This window comes from Alternaria novae-zelandiae (assembly GCF_023758075.1).
Source record: "Alternaria novae-zelandiae strain BMP 2774 chromosome Unknown scaffold_24, whole genome shotgun sequence".
Classification (NCBI taxonomy): Eukaryota; Fungi; Ascomycota; class Dothideomycetes; order Pleosporales; family Pleosporaceae; genus Alternaria; species Alternaria novae-zelandiae.
Window position 1 is genome coordinate 448,938 of NW_026056984.1, and position 17,836 is coordinate 466,773.

Consider the following 17,836-nt stretch of genomic DNA (forward strand, 5'->3'; position numbering starts at 1 on the left):
TGTTTTCCCGTTCGTAGCCATGACTGACACGACAGAAGCGTTGCCGTAGCGTGCTCGCGCATGTCAGTAAGGAGCACAACGGGCGTATAAGTGCACGGCGACGGTTGCATCGGGTAGCAGCAGGATCGTGTATCGAGAATAGATGACGCCACATCCAATCGCAGATCCAAGGCTCCACATTGATCACCTTGTAGGCCTTGGGATGCGCGTGTCAGCCTACTGTAGATGAAGGGCAGTCCTAGAGGCCCGTCGGCCGTCCTGATAGAGAATGATGATCCAAGGAAAGCCGGCCACTCATTCCAAAGCAAGGACCAACAGCCAGGTTGATAATGAAGGTCGATACCCGACGCGTGCTTGTCATAGCGGGCAAGGCGTACAACGCGCGGGGGTCAGTACAATTCGAGTCAAGGTTGCAGGAGGCGTGCTTGAGTTGATGGCTGACCCGCAAGGCCACCATCCATGGCGGACCAGTAGTAGTTGCGCAAGCCGCAATCATTACATTTCGATGCTTGCTGTGTAACACAAAGGGTTGACCTCGATGTGGCGATGGCGAGAGCTGCGATGCATGCTCCAGTGATGACACGGCCATGCGGGTGACATCTGCACGATTGATTGAATCAAGCACGAGTAGCGTGAACGAGCCGCGGATGGCCAGACCGGCAGCCGCGCTGTTGTGTGCCCACACATGAATATTGGCGATGATTTCGAGGCTGGTGATACATTGATGGCATCGTTGAAGCAATCTGGTGCGAGCAGAGTGAACCGTGGAAGGGGTGTGTCGACTGCGATGTGTTAGCGGGGCTGCTCGCTTGTTCGTAGCCCATCGAAACAGGGAAGGCGCGATCAGGCTGTCAACAACCACCGCGACGCGTCTGCATCATCAGCGGCTCATACAACAACGGCTGACAACTGTCTTACTGTATGCACGTTGCACTGGTAGCGTGATGCCATCGGTCGCCGGTAACCCCACATCGACTTCGCTCCAAGCCAGCTACTGATGGACTCAGCAGAAGAGCGGCCCACGCTGCAGGAGACGCTAAACTTACTGCATCAAGGTAGGTGTCGATATGCGGCAACGAGCCCGGTCAGGATCAGTGCTTACACCGGCCTGCAGCATCTAGAACAACTGCAAAGCAGCGGACCGTCAAGGTCTCCAGCATAGTCGATGTCATCTGCCGTTACGCCTCGGAAGATGGCCTTGACCAGGATGCTCTGCGAGACATAGTGCAGCTCGCGTCGGTGAAGACCCTGCTAGACCAAACCACCATCACGACTTTGATCAAGAACTTGTACCCGTCTCAAAAGGTTCCAGGCGATGTTGTCATTACTATTGTTGGTGCGCTTGGGCAGGGCAAGGGCAAGCCTTCGCCCGGTACACAAGACAGTCTTGTGAAATGGCTCATCGCAATCCATGAAGTCGTGGAAGATTCGAGCGTCTTGTCCCGACTATATGGTGTGCTGTTCGGCATGCTCGACATGATCAGTATCAGGTGTGTTACTTCGGCCTGTCACCAAGAACATAAGTGCTAAATTTAGCAGGACATCTTTGTGCCATCTGCTGTCCTTGATCACCCGCAGGAAACACGTCAAACCATTCCGGATTCAACAGCTGTATGTACAGGGCTTTCAGCATCAATACGATGTAGATACCGATAACTGATCTTACTCCAGACTAGAGCTGTCTCGCGGCCTCGGCAACGAGCCTGCGCTCCAAGGTCTCCTCCGTGTCTACAAGGATTACTATCCCGATATAATACTCGGGAGCACTTCCACAAGCCGGAAGTCGTTCGCTCCGGTGAGTATCCGTCTCTCGTACCACTACAAATGCAACCTCAGATCCCCCACGCTACTTCCCCGCATCTCCTTGTGGCACTGCCGAATGCAAGCTAACTCAATAGCGACCTGATGCCGAATGGCAAGCCAAGATCGTTGCCATCCAAGAGGCTAGTGTGGCGGAAGACGACTCGAATGTAGACGGGCAGAACGGTTTCAAGGTGCTACGAAGAAGACTCAAGGGCAGCAAAGGATCGGCGATTCCGGACGTGCATACCTACCATGCGACCGAGGTGAGCGAACATCTCTGTTTATCATCCTGGCAGGTACTAACATTGTGTGACAGAGCTCAGCAACCCTTGAGGGCATTGATAGTGTGGACGATTTTGTGGAGAAGCTCGACAGGATAGAGCCACCGGGCCAGCTGATAGCGCTCCTCGTGGACCCGTTGCTACAGAAGTACATCGATCTGAAGCCATCACCAATCACAGCCAGTCGATTAAGAAATTGGCTTGCGACGTGCCTGGAAGAGCAGTTTGAGGAGTACCGGCAAGGCACTGGAAACGAGCAGTACCTATCTGAAGTTCTCGATGGGCTTTTGAGGTACGCTCAGTACACGAAGGCAAGTGCATTAGCAGGGTTTACGTGCAACTGGCTAACTTATCAAAGTCACTCCATCCTACAGTATTGGCGTTTCTTCGTGAATACCTGCCGATATGGGATGGTCAGCAAGATCTCGATTCTCTGTTAGGACTGGTCTCTTATATCCCAATTGAAGGGTTTGAAGACGCCCACACGACCTACCTGTCCCCTGTCGAACGAGCTCTAGCAACCCATGGCATTACTGCATACACAAAGCTCGTCGACTTCTACACAGCTCTGCTGCAGCACCAAATAACCCAGACAGCGTCCGGAGCTGCCGACCAAAGAGATACTCAACAGGAAGTCTTAAGCGACCTAGTCGAGCATGTAGCCACCTTATTCACCTCCGCTCTTGTCTCCATCCCACCAGGTTCCAGCACCACCCTCACATCATCCATCCTCTCGTTTTACGAACTCCTCAGCACCTCCTCGAAACCACACATCATCCCCATCCATCTCCCGCCAATGCATCTCGTCTACCTCCTCTCCCAGGACGCTTCCCCAACAACACTTGCCCGCATCTGCGGCATCATCGGCTCCTACAAGCTAGCTTTCGATGCGCATCCCAAGCCGGTCAAAACATACTACCCCGCAGAAGTTACCGATGCATTCAATTGGTGTCTGCGCGATATGTACAATCTGGTGTGGGTCTCTCGTGGCCTTCTTGTTCAAGATCAGAAGAGCAAGGGGTTGTACTGCGATACGATACTGAGGGGTACACTTAACGAGTATCTACGGAGAGTGGATCGTGGATACACTATCGGGGCTGCGTTCACGTTGTCGTACAACGTGTGGTTGGCTTCGCTCTCTGCCGCGGCGTGGCGTGCGGTCGAGAAGAGGGAGGTTGGGAATGTGGGTGAGAAGAATGTCACACGGTATCACGACGGGCCTGTCACGGAAAAGAGTCTGGAGGTTCTCAAGAGTAAAGGTGGCGTGGACGTGGATTGGGAAGGTGCAAACGGGTACAAGGTCATGGTGCTGCAATGGCTCACTGAGAGGGGCTTGGGTGGGATTAGAGATTTAATGTTCGCTACCGTCATCAACTTGAAGGGTACGGCCTGATACACACCAATATATAGACCCAAGAGGTCAAACGAATTGTAGGTATTGGCCTGGTGCTCGGGTCTGATGTTCATGGTGCCTGATACGCGTAGCGCCAACGAAATTTCGAACATACCCTAAGCATATTCTGAACGTCTTCTAATCGTGGCCTGTCTATTTCGGCCAATTCTTGTCGCGCATACGACTTCGTTTTTCTAGGTCGACCGCTTTTATTTTCGCAACACCACCTAGCCACCCTCACCGTCTTTCATTTCAACGCATCTCATCCGCATCAGCACTTGAACACTCACGATACTTGGTTTCATTACCTTTGAGAACGAGCCCAAATGGACGAAGGCAACTCATCTCCAAAACCACGCAAACGCAAAGCGTCCAACCCCGATCCCGCGCCGCCGCGTACGCACCACGTAATCGAACACTATGCGCCATTGCCCTACAAGAAATCCTACGGTCTCATGGGTCGCTGCAGAAACTGTTTCGAAAAGGAGAATCTCATCCTATGCAGCGACTGCAATGCTATGTTTTACTGCAGCACCGATCATCAAGCCCTCGACAAGGCAGGACACCAGACATTGTGCGACAGGATCCAAAAACTTCACGGCCTCATCGCTGATTCTGAGGATGCGCTGAAACGGGATTCGGGAGATGCGGGTACGCCTAAAGACCCGTTTAGGACTGCGGGTGGCAGGTTTTGGGAGTATGAAGCGACGAGGGAGTATATGTACCGGAGGAGGGATCTGCTGTATGAGCTTTATAGTGTCAATACTACAGCAGCGGTGCAGCAAGCGTTAGACGAAGCATTTGCCCTGTTACGACTGGATTCTGCGGATCATCTACAAATGCGTTGTCTAGTACCCTGGCTGCTCCTCCGCCTAAAGCGCGACCAAGACTGTTACGACTTCTGCAAATGGTGGGTCACAAAAGGGACCGACGAAGAACACGACTGGACCTCCGAAACCTTACCTCTTGTCGGCGAAGACGCATTCGAATCCCTCGAAGTCTTTGAGCGACTCAGAGAACCCAGATCCACGGCTCCTGCATCCGAGTCGTTTACGTTCCTCCTCGCCATCTTACTAGTCAAACTCCGCATGGTCTACGAGATGAAATTCCTGAAACATGGTAAAACCTCCACCGAGGTGAAAGATAGCAAAAGTACCATCATCCTATCCATCATAGACAGTCGCGTGAAAGAAGAATGGATACCGCTTATCCAGTCGGTGGAAAACCAGGTCAGAACGCTATACCGTGCTGTTGCAGGAGCGAACGAATACTTTTGGCCTGCGTTCCTCAATCGAGCTGATGATGGCCTGGGGGATACACCGCCGGAGTCGGCTGGTATGGGCGATGAGGCGGAGATGAAGATTAAGTTGAGGGAGTGTATGAATGCTTGGTTGGAGAGTCTGGGGGCTGAGGGGTTGGTTTCGGATATGGAGGGGGGTATGGATCATGAGCCATGGTGGTGCTCTAATAGGGGATAGAGCCCTAGATTCTGTGCATGAATCCTCATGATTCACTCGATTCCAAAGTGTCGGGGGTCTACCACAGCGGTACTTGAGCCACGTCACATCACATCGCAGAGCGTGCGTACACATACAGACAAGTCATCCGATCTCGGCGTCGAGCATAACCGCCCATGTATCATGCAGTTGGAATGTGACATATGCTGGCAGACATGCATGATGCATATACGAAGTATGTCACAGCGCATGCTGCGATGTTCACGTGAGGTGTTGGCTAGGGTCGAGATGGTGTTTGCTGGTTGTGACGTGCTGTGTGCATGCTCTTGGAAAGATTACTCGAGATATATGCGATGTGTCTGCGGGGCGTAGAGAGAATGAGGTGGTGGTTTGGTATTAACATTACTGAGGTTATTGTACGTCTATAGTCGTGAGGGAATAGGTATGTAGGTATGCCTGAATTGGCGAATGGAACTCCTTCTTGCGCCTTGCCTTATGCATGTGTTTGGGACTGTTGTGCGCTTGGAGTCCGTACTGTCGTCTCAGGGTAGGCGGTAGAAGCCTAACTCCGTCGGGGCGCAACAAGCCGAAGACTTCATGCCCTCCAATAGGCGACCATGTTCCCAGGGCATCCAGTCAAAGCATCGCTTCGACGCCCCTAACCAGACCCCATCATCTCCAGGATATCCTTTCTAATCCATTTCGTGCGTATCCCTATAACTCCATCATCCCCCGCCCATTGTTCATAGCACCCGCACCCGCACCCAGCGGCCCATTCGGCGTAATCCCTGTATCGATACCCCCGGTTTTAGGTACTGAGTTACTCGAAAGCGAATCGTGGTTGCCCGATAGGTAGTAGAACATGCGGTTTGCGATGATGGTAAGGTGCTCGGGGAGGTACAGCGACGCGGCGATTATAAGGAGGGAGAGGAGGAGGAAGAGTACGGAGTCTGGAAAAACCACATCGTTAGCAACTGTCCTAAAGTAATACCAAAGGACGGTGTAGGAGGAGAGCGACCCGGATAGGGGCGGTGGCTCATGTCCAAGAATTGAGTTGAGAATGCGATGTGATGCGGTAAAACAGGATATTTAGGACATACTGAAAATGAACTTCTCAGTCGACGTCAACATGTACAGCGAGAAGGTGACTTCATATTGATAGCGCTTGCGCTGGAACCAGCGGAGGAGGGCGGATGGGTACAGCATTGCGGCGACGAGGAGCGTGGATGCGCTGGCTAGGAGGAGGATGGCGGATAGCGTTGTTGTGTCAATCATAGACCTTCCAGTTATGCGTCGGCGTGTTTGCGCGTACAGAAAAGGCGTGTTTGGAGGTGGAATTGGAGGGTTAATGTGTCTGGGCGCAAATGTTGGGAGCGGTGGATGACGGGGGAGATGAAGGGTTCAGGGACGGCGGATTCGGAGCAGGGATGGTGCGATTGCCTGATTAAGATCGGGAGCGGGTGGTCTAGCGCGTGAGCTGCATGGCATCATCAACGAACACGCGTGCGAGAAGTTTCTACACTGGACCAGCGATGCCAATGCTGTTGCAATGCCTCCGCCATGCCGTATCCCTCCCTAACACACACCCAACAATGCGTCTCATCCCCGCCCTCCGCTTCCGCCCCAATATCCCACGCCTCCAAACCGCTTCCCTCTCCACCTCACCCCCCCTCAACAATGGCAAATCCCTCCCGCCCCGCACCCCCCTCCTCGACGCGGACCTAATCGAAAACTTCCTCAAAGGCTCCGGTCCCGGTGGGCAAAAGATCAACAAAACCTCCTCCGCCGTCCAGCTCAAACACATTCCCACTGGCATCGTAGTCAAGTACCAGGATACGCGGTCAAGAGAGATAAATCGGAAGATGGCGAGGCGGATTCTGCAGGAAAGGATTGAGGAGATGGAGTTGGGGGAGGGGGCGCGGACGAAGGTCAAGGCGAGGGAGAAGGCGAAGAAGAAGGCTAGTAGTGGGAAGAAGACTAGGCGGAAGTATAGGGCGTTGGCGGAGGGTAAGGAGGGCGATGGGGGTGGTGAGGACGGAGGGGGAGAGGGAGAGGAGGTAGTAGATGGAGTTGAACAGGGGGGAGGGGCAGAGGAGCAGGTTGAGGTTGTCGATAAGAGTAAGACGGTGGGCGGTTGATGATACTCTTGGTCCACGGCTACGATACAAACCACAAACTGCGCACCATTGTGCTACGAGCATCGGCAATGAAAGGTATATCGGCACGGAGAAGGACAGCCGCCCAGCGTGTTCCGCGCGACGAGACGCCGAGCCTTGGAGACATGGCGAAGATACATGTAAAAGTTGTAGGACTCGGGTACGGCGACACTTGCAACCGCGGGAGCAGTGGAAGAAACGGGGACAGGTGAACGCAGCGTCACTCTGATATGGTCTTCACTCGCATTTTGACTCGAAAACTGCGAATAGACTAGCGCAAGGCCTCTACGCTGTTTCGATCACGCCTTTCCAAGGTTCTTGAGCGCGACTTCCCCATTGTCGCATGTAATCACCTGTCTCGATAAACCCTGCTATTCTACACCAGCTTCTTCAGTTCCAATCTCAACATGAGGTTGCTCAGCAATGTTGCGTCCCGCCGCTTCGCCGGTATCACAACGACCCGAAAGCTCTCAAGCACTTCCAATGGCTTTGTGACAAGACCTGGCGCGAATCTTAACATCGACGCCCACGGTGGAGGCCCTCGGTATCGCAACTTCAGTACATCCAACAAAGCACTTGATGGTTTCGCATTCAACCCGTTCACCAAGACACTTCCGTTCCGCAAGCCACTTCCGTACTTCAGCGCGAAGTGCCTCGAAATCAAAGACGCAGACTTCGCATGGTTCACGGCCCTCAACGTCGCCGTCCGTACCCAGAGGAACAGAGTCTACCTGTCACATCCCGACCGCACCCCGCGTGCCGTTTTGCACGACTACCAACACACCCTGCGTGTCGTCGCCGATGCCGAGTGAATTCTGCGGAAAGAACAGAGGACGCATCAATGGGCTCGGGACATTGATTCGACACTGCATGACGCACGACATCACCCACGACATGAGTGACGCATGATATCTCTCCTCAGACGAGAAGCGGAATCAATGGCAAATCGTACGCGAGTTCACGAGGGCAGCGGGATGCCCGCCCAACATCATTTGGCAGGCGTCTTGTCTCGCTGCCCGCCTCTCGGGTGCTATTCAGATTGATGAGCAAGGGTTCACCGTCACCAACTTCTCTCACGAGCAGCCCATCCACCGCGTCTCACGTGATGCATATCACCTCCAACGACTGGGCGCTGTGGGCGTGGCTCGATATTTCTATTTCCATGGTATGCATGAAGGATACAGGGAGCCTGGGGTTGGTTTCGATGTCAGCTGTCTGCGGCATATGCACGGCGGGCAGTACGTCGAGCGGTTCACGACAGAGACCGGGGCGGAAATGGCGCACAAGCGGTATATGTGGACGACAACGAAGTTTCTGAATGGGTGGGATGCTGAGAATGATGTGGGCTCTGTTGTGACGGGGCGAGGGTTCAGGTAGTGCTGGATATGTGGTGGTTCTGGTAGTATACACGGGGATGCATCGATTACTTCTCCTTTGGAGGAGCAGAATGGTCCTGACTTTCCGCGGCAATGAGAATCCTCTCCTGACTCTTCTCCTGTTTAGTCCTCTTCTTGCGCGTGAACAAGTTCGCGATCCGACCCCACAATCCTTCCTTCTCTTCCCTCTCCACACACTTCGCCTTTCTGTCCACCTTATCAAATGTCCCCCTCGCCGTCGCCCCATGCGCCTTCAACAACCTCACCACCTCCTCTTTCTTCTCCGGCACCCTACAAAGCCCCCTTCTCTATAAGATCCAAAATGGGTAAGTCAAGACACCTCCCCTCATCGGCCACATGTCCCAGCTCCTCCAGACAATACCTCACCAGCTCGACATCGCCAGCCACCGCCACCGCTGCTAACCCCACTACATCGCTTTCAATTCTGCAATATCAATCTCTCGTCTGCTCCTTACTCTACGGAGATTTTGAAGAGGGACAGACCAGATGAGACGGCGAGGTTGTGTCGGTGCGCGGGCCAGTCTGGGGAAGCGTGTAAGACGGGTGTTTCGACGATTATTTTCTCCGTTCCGTCTGCACTCTTTATGATGGTTAAAGATTTGAATGAAATCTGTTCAAAGTCAATTACTGCCTTTCCGATAAGTCCAGACACTGCGAATCAGCAGGCCTCTCATCGTCTTGCCATCTACTACAGCATGCACAACCCCATCACCCAAGGCCCACTCTCTAACACCAAAGCCAAACCCAACACCACTATCATCCGCCCAGAAACACAAACCCACCCCCAAACGCATCGCCAAGCCCCTACCAACCGATCGCAATGTTGTCAAAGCCGTGCAAGCTTCGTATTCCTCGCATGCCGCAACTCCCTTACTCAGATCTCGCGTTGCCAAAAATAGCATGCGCGCAGGGCCGCCCAGCGTCGCTTCCAGCCGTTAGGGCCGCAACGGCAACCCACAAAGAGCTTACTGCTACCCCACCGCAATAACACGAAAGTCATGCTTTGGAAGGCCTGATCGCGCGGTGTTGCCAGAAATACGGGAGGTGTTGGTCGATTAGTTATGTGTTTGGGGGAGCTAGGCGTGCGAGTGCGAGGGATGTATGGAGATGCGCGAGGGTGACGGGGGGACACAGACGTCATTTCCTTATGCGGTCTGACCGGAGCTTCAGAGATGGGATACCCCTTCCAACGCGACCGCCGCGACCGTCTCTCTCTCTACCGCGCAATCCCATTAAGTTTCCCATTGTTGCAAGTTTCCGCAATGCAACACTACCGTGCACATGCCTCTCGTACGAAATCCAAGGACCCGTTGAGCGGCGAAATTGCTTTTCGTCACGAGCGCCCGCCGTTTAGGCCTCTGCGTAGTAAGCTCGTATTAGGACCGACCGGGCACACAGCTGTCCTAAGATCGACACCAGGATACGCTGCGCAGTGGATTTTAGAGCGTAGAATGAGTTTTCGATCGTGTTGAGTGGAGCAATCATTCAATGGAAGGTCGTGTCGAGGCCGTGCGGCTGCTGCAGGTACGGGAGGATGTGCAGCGAAGGAGGCAAATGTCCTCGTATTGGTTGTGGTCTTAAGAGGTGATTTGCCCTTGTGTATAGGGCCTCACTTTACTCTACTCTAAAGCCTTGGTCTTGGTCTTGGTCTTTGCTTTTCCACGCTCGTTTATCAGGGTAAGCTTGAGACGAGCTACCCACCGGGGTGTCGGCGGCCGAGCCAGGAAGGCTTGGCGCGCCCTCGCGCACACCTATGTGGAGTACGTGTTAAACTTCAATTTACGCCTTTATGAGACACCTGGTAGAGGGCAGTTACCTGTTTGAGACCTGATTTTTTTGGATTTGAGATACCCATTACGCTGTTCAGAATAAAACATCAGGGTAAGCTTACCTTGTCGGTCCGTTCGTTTGGTCCTTCTTCTTCCGGTCGTTTGGGGTATACAACGCTCTTTCCTGGTTGACTTCGACGACTGAACTCGGATGGTCGTCTTCAACGTCGCCATGAAGCTCCTCGTTTCTCTTACGGCAGGTCTGCTGTCTATTGGTTTGGCATCCGCCTCGCCAGCTGCGCCGCTGAACAAGAGAGCTGTTTCCACCGACGGAAGCTGCGGAGGAGCAAAGGGCTTCACTTGCAAGGGTTCTTCGTACGGTGACTGCTGCTCACAGTATGGATGGTGCGGAACATCCACGGATCATTGCGGTGCTGGCTGCAACTCAGCTTTCGGCACATGCACTGGCAGCACCACGTCAAAAGTAACTCCAGTAACGGTCAAGACTTCGTCGACACAGGCTCCACCGCCGGCATCGACACCGACTAAGAAGGTCTCACCAGACGCGACATGTGGTGGCACCAAGGGTTACACATGTCTGGGTTTTGCTGAAGGCAACTGCTGCAGCGCGAGTGGATGGTGCGGCTCGACATCGGCATACGTGAGTACTCACATACGCTTTGAATGACTATATACTGATCTTGACAGTGTGGAACTGGATGCCAGGCAGGCTTCGGAAACTGTGGCAGCAACACCGGATCAGGACCTACCACCAGCAAGACTTCTTCAGCGGCACCATCGTCAGCGCCATCTCCAACCCCATCTGGATCTGCTCTCCAATGCTTGAACAGAAAGGATGTGCCATACAAGATGACCTCGGATGCTGAGTACTCTGAGCTTTCGGAGCCTTACAACCTGCGCGTTCCTTTCAAGCCGGCTGTCATTGTTCTGCCCACCACCAACCAGCACGTTCAAGATGCGGTAGTGTGCGCCGCTCAAGCTGGTCTCAAGGTTCAGGCCAAGTCCGGAGGTCACTCTTACGCAAGCTTCAGCTCCGGTGGCAAGGACGGCGCTATGCAGATCAACCTCCAGTCTTTCCAGACCATTCAACTAGATAAAAACTCTGGTATTGCGACAGTCGGAGGAGGTGTTCGCCTGGGCAACCTAGGTGACGGTATCTACACCCAAGGCAATGCTGCCGTAGCCCAGGGTACCTGCCCCGGTGTCGGTATCGGAGGCCACTACACGCACGGAGGCTACGGCCACACTTCCCGCCACTGGGGATTAGCCATGGATCAAGTCGTCGGAGCCGACGTCGTCCTCGCCGATGGATCCCTCATCAAGGCCTCATCCACAGAGTCCCCCGACATCTTCTGGGCCATCAAGGGCGCAGCCGAGTCCTTCGGTGTCGTCACAAAGTTCTACCTCCAGACCCACGCCGCACCCGCCAGCATCACGTACTTCGAGTTCGGCTTCACTGGCATCCACGACTCCAAGAGCGTGTGGACAAACACCTTCATGCACATCCAGGACGTCGCCAAGAACGCGTCCGTCGTCGACAACCGCGTCTCCTTCGGCATCTACCTCGACAACTATGGCGGCTACAGCCTCAGCGGCGCCTTCTTCGGCAGCGTGTCCGAATTCAACACCCAAGTCAAGCCCGAGCTGCTCCGCAGTCTCCCCAACCCCACCGCCACCGTCCAGTCCATGGCCTGGTACGACTACATGGTCAAAGTATCCGGCAAGACCAGCATCAAAGAGCCTATAACCGGGTACGACGAGCACGAGGACTTCTTCGCCAAGTCCGTCACCGTCCCTGAGTCTACCGGTCTCACCTCGAATGCTCTGGATGCGCTGTACGATTACCTACAGACAGCCGACGGGACGGAATACTACATCATCATCAACCTCTACGGCGGCCCCGGCTCCGCTATCAACAGCAAAGACACTGAATTTGCTGCCTACAGCGATAGGGATAGTCTGTGGGTGCTGCAGAACTATGGCTATGGGGGTGATTCCATGGAGTTCATCAATGGCATTAATAGTGCTATTATCGATGCGCAGCCGCAGACGTCGTTTGGCGCGTATTTGAACTATGTTGATCCTAGTTATGATGCTGCGACCGCGCATAAGCTGTATTATGGCGATGCTGTGTATGATAGGTTGGCGGCGCTGAAGCAAAAGGTTGATCCGAAGAGTGTGTTCTGGAATCCTCAGGCTATTGGTGCGTAGGAGTGGGGTGGTTGATGGACGGGTAGATGGGTGTTTGGGCGTTTTTGCATGGGAAGAGCTCCTCATGTATGCCGGGTTGCGTGTACTGTTTATGATTTATTTAGTAATGAGACTATTGCAACATTCAAGATCACGTCCATTTTCCTCTACATGGATATCTACAAATAGCATTGCCGCATCAATCCTCCGTCTTGACCACAGGCTCATCTGCCTTGACCGGCTGATCATGAAGCTCATGAACATTGTTGGCTTCCATCTCATACCTTAACGGCAAGACCTCAGGCACGACCGCAGGCTTATCTTCCAGCTCACCTCCCAACTGCTCAAAGCCCTTCCTATGCGGCTGACCCATCTCCGATATGTGATTCGACGGCGCTTCGTAGACGTCTCCGCTAGGATTCTGACCATCTCTATCGGGCTCGTACTGTTCAATTTCGGTAGCTGGTAATTGGTGTGACATTCTTCTTCTCTTTTTCTGGAGACGGCGGAAGAGTAGCCAGCCAGCTGCTATTCCAAGGGCAAGCGTAGCGGGTATAGCTATGCCGAGACCGATCTTGTGGCTTAGTTGGAAGTCGTTGTGCATATGCTGGTGAATGTTTTGGTCGTGAGGGTTCGATGGATTTGCGGTGGTGCTTGTCGGGGTGTTTGTGGTAGGACTTGTTGGTGTGCTCGCTGAACCTGTACCCGATTCCATACCTGTCGTGCCGGATACTCTTGTCGTCGACGTTGAAGCCGACGCTGAAGCTGCAGTTGACAATCCTTCTGGTGACCAAAACGACCGCGTCGTCGTAGTAGAAGAACCCACCGCCTCAGACGACGCACCACTCCCCGCGATAAACCCATCCACAATATTAAAATACTGACTAGTATCCGAATCCCCATCCACGGAAAAAACACTAAGAAAGAACAGCGTCGACTCTTCCAGCCTCGCATTCGTCTTGACTTGCCACAGATAACTCGTTCTATTCACGATACTCGCTGGGGTTCACATGTTAGCTTTGCTTCTGTAAATCAAACTTGGAAGCCACGGAACTGAGCGGCCCTTCCTATGTATGAATGAACTTACGCATGATGAACTCGCCGGAGCCGGTCTGGTCCTGGCCGATTGTTTTGACTTGGTGCAAGACTAGGTCGTAGGGCCCTGTTTCGTCGCCGGGATACCATTGGATGTTTATGGTGTAGTCTTGCTTGTAGGTGGGGGGGTTGGAGAGGCCGCCGTCTGTGCCGTGGGTTGGGGGGTTGATGAATTGGATGCCGAGACTTGATACGTGGGGGGATAGTATGGCTAGCAAAGTATATGTTGTTAGTAAGGCCATGACGGACTGAATCGTCTCTAAAGACTAGGCAATTGCGAGATCGATTGTTTAGCAGCAGGATCGAAGTGAAATGAGTGAGGTTGAACAGCGAGTGACAAGAAACACACGCTGAACAAAACTTGAAGCTGGCAACCGGGCGAAGCAATCGCATCTAGTAACATGGCTCAGACTCCGCTCCTCTCATTCCTCTTGTTCCAGCAGCGAGAGGCGTAGGGTGCAACAGCGCCTTGCCACGATGCGCCCCCCGTGATGAAACTTCTTTGTACTCATCGGTTTTGGGTGTCAGCCTAGGGTCGACATGATGCAGCCGCCACGATAACTGAAGCAAGCCATAAAACACTGGAGTATGAATACGAGAAGTACAAGTGAACGTGTTCCGAAGCCGAGATATGTTCGCACGGGGGTCCAACAGTTGAAAGGGTCCCCAACATTAGCCGTGATCTTAGATCATCAACCCCAACAGACCCATGTATCAGCGCTACCGTGCCACATCAAGCGAGATGTGATAACAGAAAGCTAAGCGCCACACTCAGCGCTCCGTGAAAATAGAATGCGTGCAGCCGCCCCTAAAGTCTGCGAGCTGCAGGTACCGGTCTCACTGCGGCGTTCGCCCACCATTTGTATAAGGATCGCCCCTCCGTGGCGCTTTGCGATCTCGTGCCCTCCTCTTTGTCTTTTCCCCCTTTGTTGGCTTTTCCCACCATGTCACTGTCGCTACCCAAAGTCTTCAATCATTACACACTGATCGCGCTATGCACATTAGCGTTGGTTTACCACTTTCTCTCCATACATGACCACTTCACTGTCCGTGCGCCGGGTACGCCCGCGATAGCGCAGCCACCGCAGAACGGCGGGTTTCCTAAACGCATTTGGTACAAGTTGGGCCCCAATGGCCTTTCTGAAGAGACGCGAGCTTGGACCGACAGCTGTGTGAAGAGCAATCCTGACTACCAAGCACACTTCTTGACGGACGACGACGGCGATGAGTACGTTCGTAAGACCTTTGCGGAATCCCGACCGGATATCGTCGACGCCTACCTCGCGTTACCCGTCCCTATTTACAAAGCCGACATGCTGCGATACGTATTGCTGTGGAACGAAGGTGGAATCTGGTCCGACCTAGACGTCTCTTGCGAAGAAGGCATATCCATGGACGAATGGGTGCCAGCCGCATACGAGGGTATCGCTTCGCTAGTAGTAGGCTGGGAGTTCGATCAAGGCTGGCCCGGCGAATATGTCCGCGAATTCGCCAGCTGGACTATAATGGCTAAACCGCGATCGCCACACATGATGCAGGTCATCGACGATATCCTTCAGACACTGCGAGACAAGACGGCGGAGCTCAACATCCCGATCCAGAACGCGACCATGGATATCATGGGGGATGTTGTTGATTTTACGGGTCCCCGGCGCTTGACGCGCAGTGTTTATACGAGCTTGGGGAAGATACTTGATAGGGAGATTGACGCGCGCGATATGATGGAGCTTGTGCAGCCGAAGCTGGTGGGCGATGTCTTGGTCATGCCGGGTCGGTCGTTTGCTGCGTCGGCGAATACATATAAAGAGGAAGAAGAAGAGCTTTTGCCGCCAAAGCTGGTTACGCATCATTATGCTGGGACTTGGAAGAACGACAACGGGGGCGAGCAATAGAAAAAGAAGAATTTGGAAATCTTTGGAAGAACACCAGAAACGCATCGATGAGTATGGTCGTGGAGTGATGGAGACGCTTCCATTACGCTGCCTGAGCATGAAATATGTCCTTATCGTCGATTTGTTACATGCTTTCCCAGGGTTCCACCGCCGTTTCCAACACCGGTGTCGTATTCGAACGGCAGGCACGACATGATACGTGACCGTATCGGCCGCGTTGATAGACTTCCGCATTCTGGCTGTAACAAGACCTCTCCCGGTACTGAGGCTTGACCTCCACGACAACTTCGTACCGAACAACCATCCCAGTCCTCTTACCAGGGGCGACAACACTTGCAGTGACCGGCACAGCCACGCTTTTCGAAGCGTCCATTATACCGATAGTTCAAGTGCCTTGGACCTCGGTAGCAACTAAAGATAATAACGTTCTCTCGGGCGAGGTTTGCGTAGATCTCTAAACCAGCCTTCAGTCGGTACCACGAGCCCCCGTCGATCCTGGCAGCTTCGTAGCGGGCTTCACGGTTGACGAAGAAGAGTGAAGGGTAGCCTCGGAGGCTTTGTGCGATGACCTCGTCCTCCTGATGAATGCGGATCTCATCGGTAAAGTTAACTTCGGTGCTGTCAACGTATTCTATCTGGCTGTGTAGCGCGATAGCCCACACCCTGGCACGAAGTTCTGCGGGCAGGCGGGGGAATAGATAGAAGGCCCGTGCAGTGGGTGTTTTCGACCATTGGGACGGCCGAGAGAATCGTTCTAGCAGTACCACTGTATCGTCATCCGAATCGCTCTCAAGGCCATACTGTGTCGACATGATGTTGACGAAGATGTATCCTTGGGAAGGCGGGTGGAATAGCGAAGGTGGTTTGTCCGCGGATGGAGGCGCTGGTTGATTGCTCTTGAGCGAAGACAATGGAAACCCGAAGAGTCGTAGAAAGTGTAGAGAATGCGAAAGCTTACGTAGCGAAATTATCCCCCCAACGGCCAAGGCAGACGCGTTTGCTTGGTGTTGACGTGATGCCAAGCCTTACCTAGTATTTCACCATGGACCTTGAGGTGCGCCTTTGCGTACCACAGACGGGTCGAAATCATCTGGGGCAATGATAATGCCGTTTTTTCAGCGCTGAGTTCGAGATGACTGTCTAGCTCTTCGTGTTCGCCATCAAATTCAATTGATCAAGGAGCTTCTTGAGTGCCTTCCTCACCCATCGTGAAGTGTCGCAGTTGAGGCCCCAAGAGCAGGTCAATAAGTGATCGTACCGTGCAGGTCATTCTCTGTCTTATCGAAACGAGAATGGCTGAGAGGAAGTCAAGTTGCGCATCTCAACCGTGAAGTGAAGAAACGTTGGTGTCCTCCCCAACCCTGCTGACGCACCCACCCGCAAAATCCCGCGCACCCTGATTCGTCCACCTTTTCCCAGCGCCGCCAAGCCCAGCATTCCCGCGCTTTCTCTGCGCCATCAACCTCACCAGACATCACGCCAGACATCACCCTTCCCACCCGCGTTTATACCCCAACGAACTCGCCAAAGATGTCTGTCTCATCCTTCGGCCACCACGGCAAGACGCCCGCTGCTGTCGTAAGTCGAGGCCCGTGCAATGGGGGAATTGGAGGCGATGACGAAAGAAGAAGGAAGAAGCTAATAACTGGGAATAGAGCATGCGCAGCCCGTACAAGGCTTACAGAAGTCCTTTTGGCCCTCAGTATGTATTTTCTGATATCGACGAGGCTGTGGGAGGGGTGGTGGGAGGGTTGGGGCTGGGTTGGGAGTTGTTGGGAAGTTGTGGGAAGAGGAGGATGTGTTGCGACGCCTCGATGGACAGCGGGATAGGCAATTGGATGCCACGCATACGCTCGAGATGCGCATAGAAAAGAGGAGGAACAGCCCAGCTCACACCCGCGCCGCCTATACGATCCACGCCCGTCGCACTCTCGAAGCTCCAGACACTAACATACAACCACAGATACACCATCCCCAAGAACTACCACGGCCTCACCCTCAAGCAAGCCGCGAAATAGTACGTCTTCCCCCATCCCTCCTCCCCTCCTCCCAATTCCTCCTCCCATACCCCTCTCCCCTCCCCTCCCCTCCCTCAAACCACCCACCCCCTTCTCCTAACACACACTAACCCCATCCACAGCGGTGGCCTCGCCGCCGGCTTCGGCGGTGTAGCCGGTTTCTTCGCCCTCTTCTTCTTCGCCGAAGTCCCCAAGGTGCGCGACGACATCATGAAGAAGATTCCTATCCTGGACAAGTTCTTCACGGTTGAGATACCGCCTGAGGATAACCCTTTCTGAGCGTTCGGCGGCATGGACTGGACTGGACTGGACTGGAGTGTATAATATGGGGACAATCGGCATTGCAGACAGGGAAATAGACCGC

The 17,836-nt window shown here is 53.7% G+C and overlaps 9 protein-coding genes across 9 annotated transcripts; 7 read left to right on the forward strand and 2 right to left on the reverse strand.

Annotated features, from left to right (window-relative positions):
- Positions 1-997: 997 nt before the first annotated feature.
- J4E88_009499 (uncharacterized protein) lies at positions 998-3,477 on the forward strand (the record flags this gene model as incomplete). Its single annotated transcript, XM_049403098.1, has 6 exons — positions 998-1,055; positions 1,115-1,490; positions 1,672-1,795; positions 1,899-2,066; positions 2,120-2,399; positions 2,552-3,477. The coding sequence occupies 6 exons, from the start codon at positions 998-1,000 to the stop codon at positions 3,475-3,477; spliced, it is 1,932 nt and encodes a 643-aa protein (XP_049251226.1).
- Positions 3,478-3,803: 326 nt separating this feature from the next.
- On the forward strand, positions 3,804-4,955 carry J4E88_009500 (uncharacterized protein; the record flags this gene model as incomplete). The annotated part of the gene is made up of 1 exon (XM_049403099.1): positions 3,804-4,955. One exon carries the CDS (start codon positions 3,804-3,806, stop codon positions 4,953-4,955), a length of 1,152 nt encoding a protein of 383 aa, XP_049251227.1.
- Positions 4,956-5,648: 693 nt separating this feature from the next.
- Positions 5,649-6,140, reverse strand: J4E88_009501 (uncharacterized protein; the record flags this gene model as incomplete). Its single annotated transcript, XM_049403100.1, has 2 exons — positions 5,649-5,884; positions 6,035-6,140. 2 exons carry the CDS (start codon positions 6,138-6,140, stop codon positions 5,649-5,651), a joined length of 342 nt encoding a protein of 113 aa, XP_049251228.1.
- Positions 6,141-6,526: 386 nt separating this feature from the next.
- J4E88_009502 (uncharacterized protein) lies at positions 6,527-7,072 on the forward strand (the record flags this gene model as incomplete). Its single annotated transcript, XM_049403101.1, has 1 exon — positions 6,527-7,072. The coding sequence occupies one exon, from the start codon at positions 6,527-6,529 to the stop codon at positions 7,070-7,072; it is 546 nt and encodes a 181-aa protein (XP_049251229.1).
- A 425-nt stretch (positions 7,073-7,497) lies between these two features.
- On the forward strand, positions 7,498-7,902 carry J4E88_009503 (uncharacterized protein; the record flags this gene model as incomplete). Its single annotated transcript, XM_049403102.1, has 1 exon — positions 7,498-7,902. The coding sequence occupies one exon, from the start codon at positions 7,498-7,500 to the stop codon at positions 7,900-7,902; it is 405 nt and encodes a 134-aa protein (XP_049251230.1).
- A 2,586-nt stretch (positions 7,903-10,488) lies between these two features.
- J4E88_009504 (uncharacterized protein) lies at positions 10,489-12,488 on the forward strand (the record flags this gene model as incomplete). The annotated part of the gene is made up of 2 exons (XM_049403103.1): positions 10,489-10,917; positions 10,965-12,488. The coding sequence occupies 2 exons, from the start codon at positions 10,489-10,491 to the stop codon at positions 12,486-12,488; spliced, it is 1,953 nt and encodes a 650-aa protein (XP_049251231.1).
- Positions 12,489-12,666: 178 nt separating this feature from the next.
- Positions 12,667-13,804, reverse strand: J4E88_009505 (uncharacterized protein; the record flags this gene model as incomplete). Its single annotated transcript, XM_049403104.1, has 2 exons — positions 12,667-13,184; positions 13,555-13,804. The coding sequence occupies 2 exons, from the start codon at positions 13,802-13,804 to the stop codon at positions 12,667-12,669; spliced, it is 768 nt and encodes a 255-aa protein (XP_049251232.1).
- A 702-nt stretch (positions 13,805-14,506) lies between these two features.
- Positions 14,507-15,454, forward strand: J4E88_009506 (uncharacterized protein; the record flags this gene model as incomplete). Its single annotated transcript, XM_049403105.1, has 1 exon — positions 14,507-15,454. The coding sequence occupies one exon, from the start codon at positions 14,507-14,509 to the stop codon at positions 15,452-15,454; it is 948 nt and encodes a 315-aa protein (XP_049251233.1).
- Positions 15,455-17,250: 1,796 nt separating this feature from the next.
- Positions 17,251-17,751, forward strand: J4E88_009507 (uncharacterized protein; the record flags this gene model as incomplete). The annotated part of the gene is made up of 3 exons (XM_049403106.1): positions 17,251-17,254; positions 17,339-17,471; positions 17,595-17,751. 3 exons carry the CDS (start codon positions 17,251-17,253, stop codon positions 17,749-17,751), a joined length of 294 nt encoding a protein of 97 aa, XP_049251234.1.
- Positions 17,752-17,836: the final 85 nt, after the last annotated feature.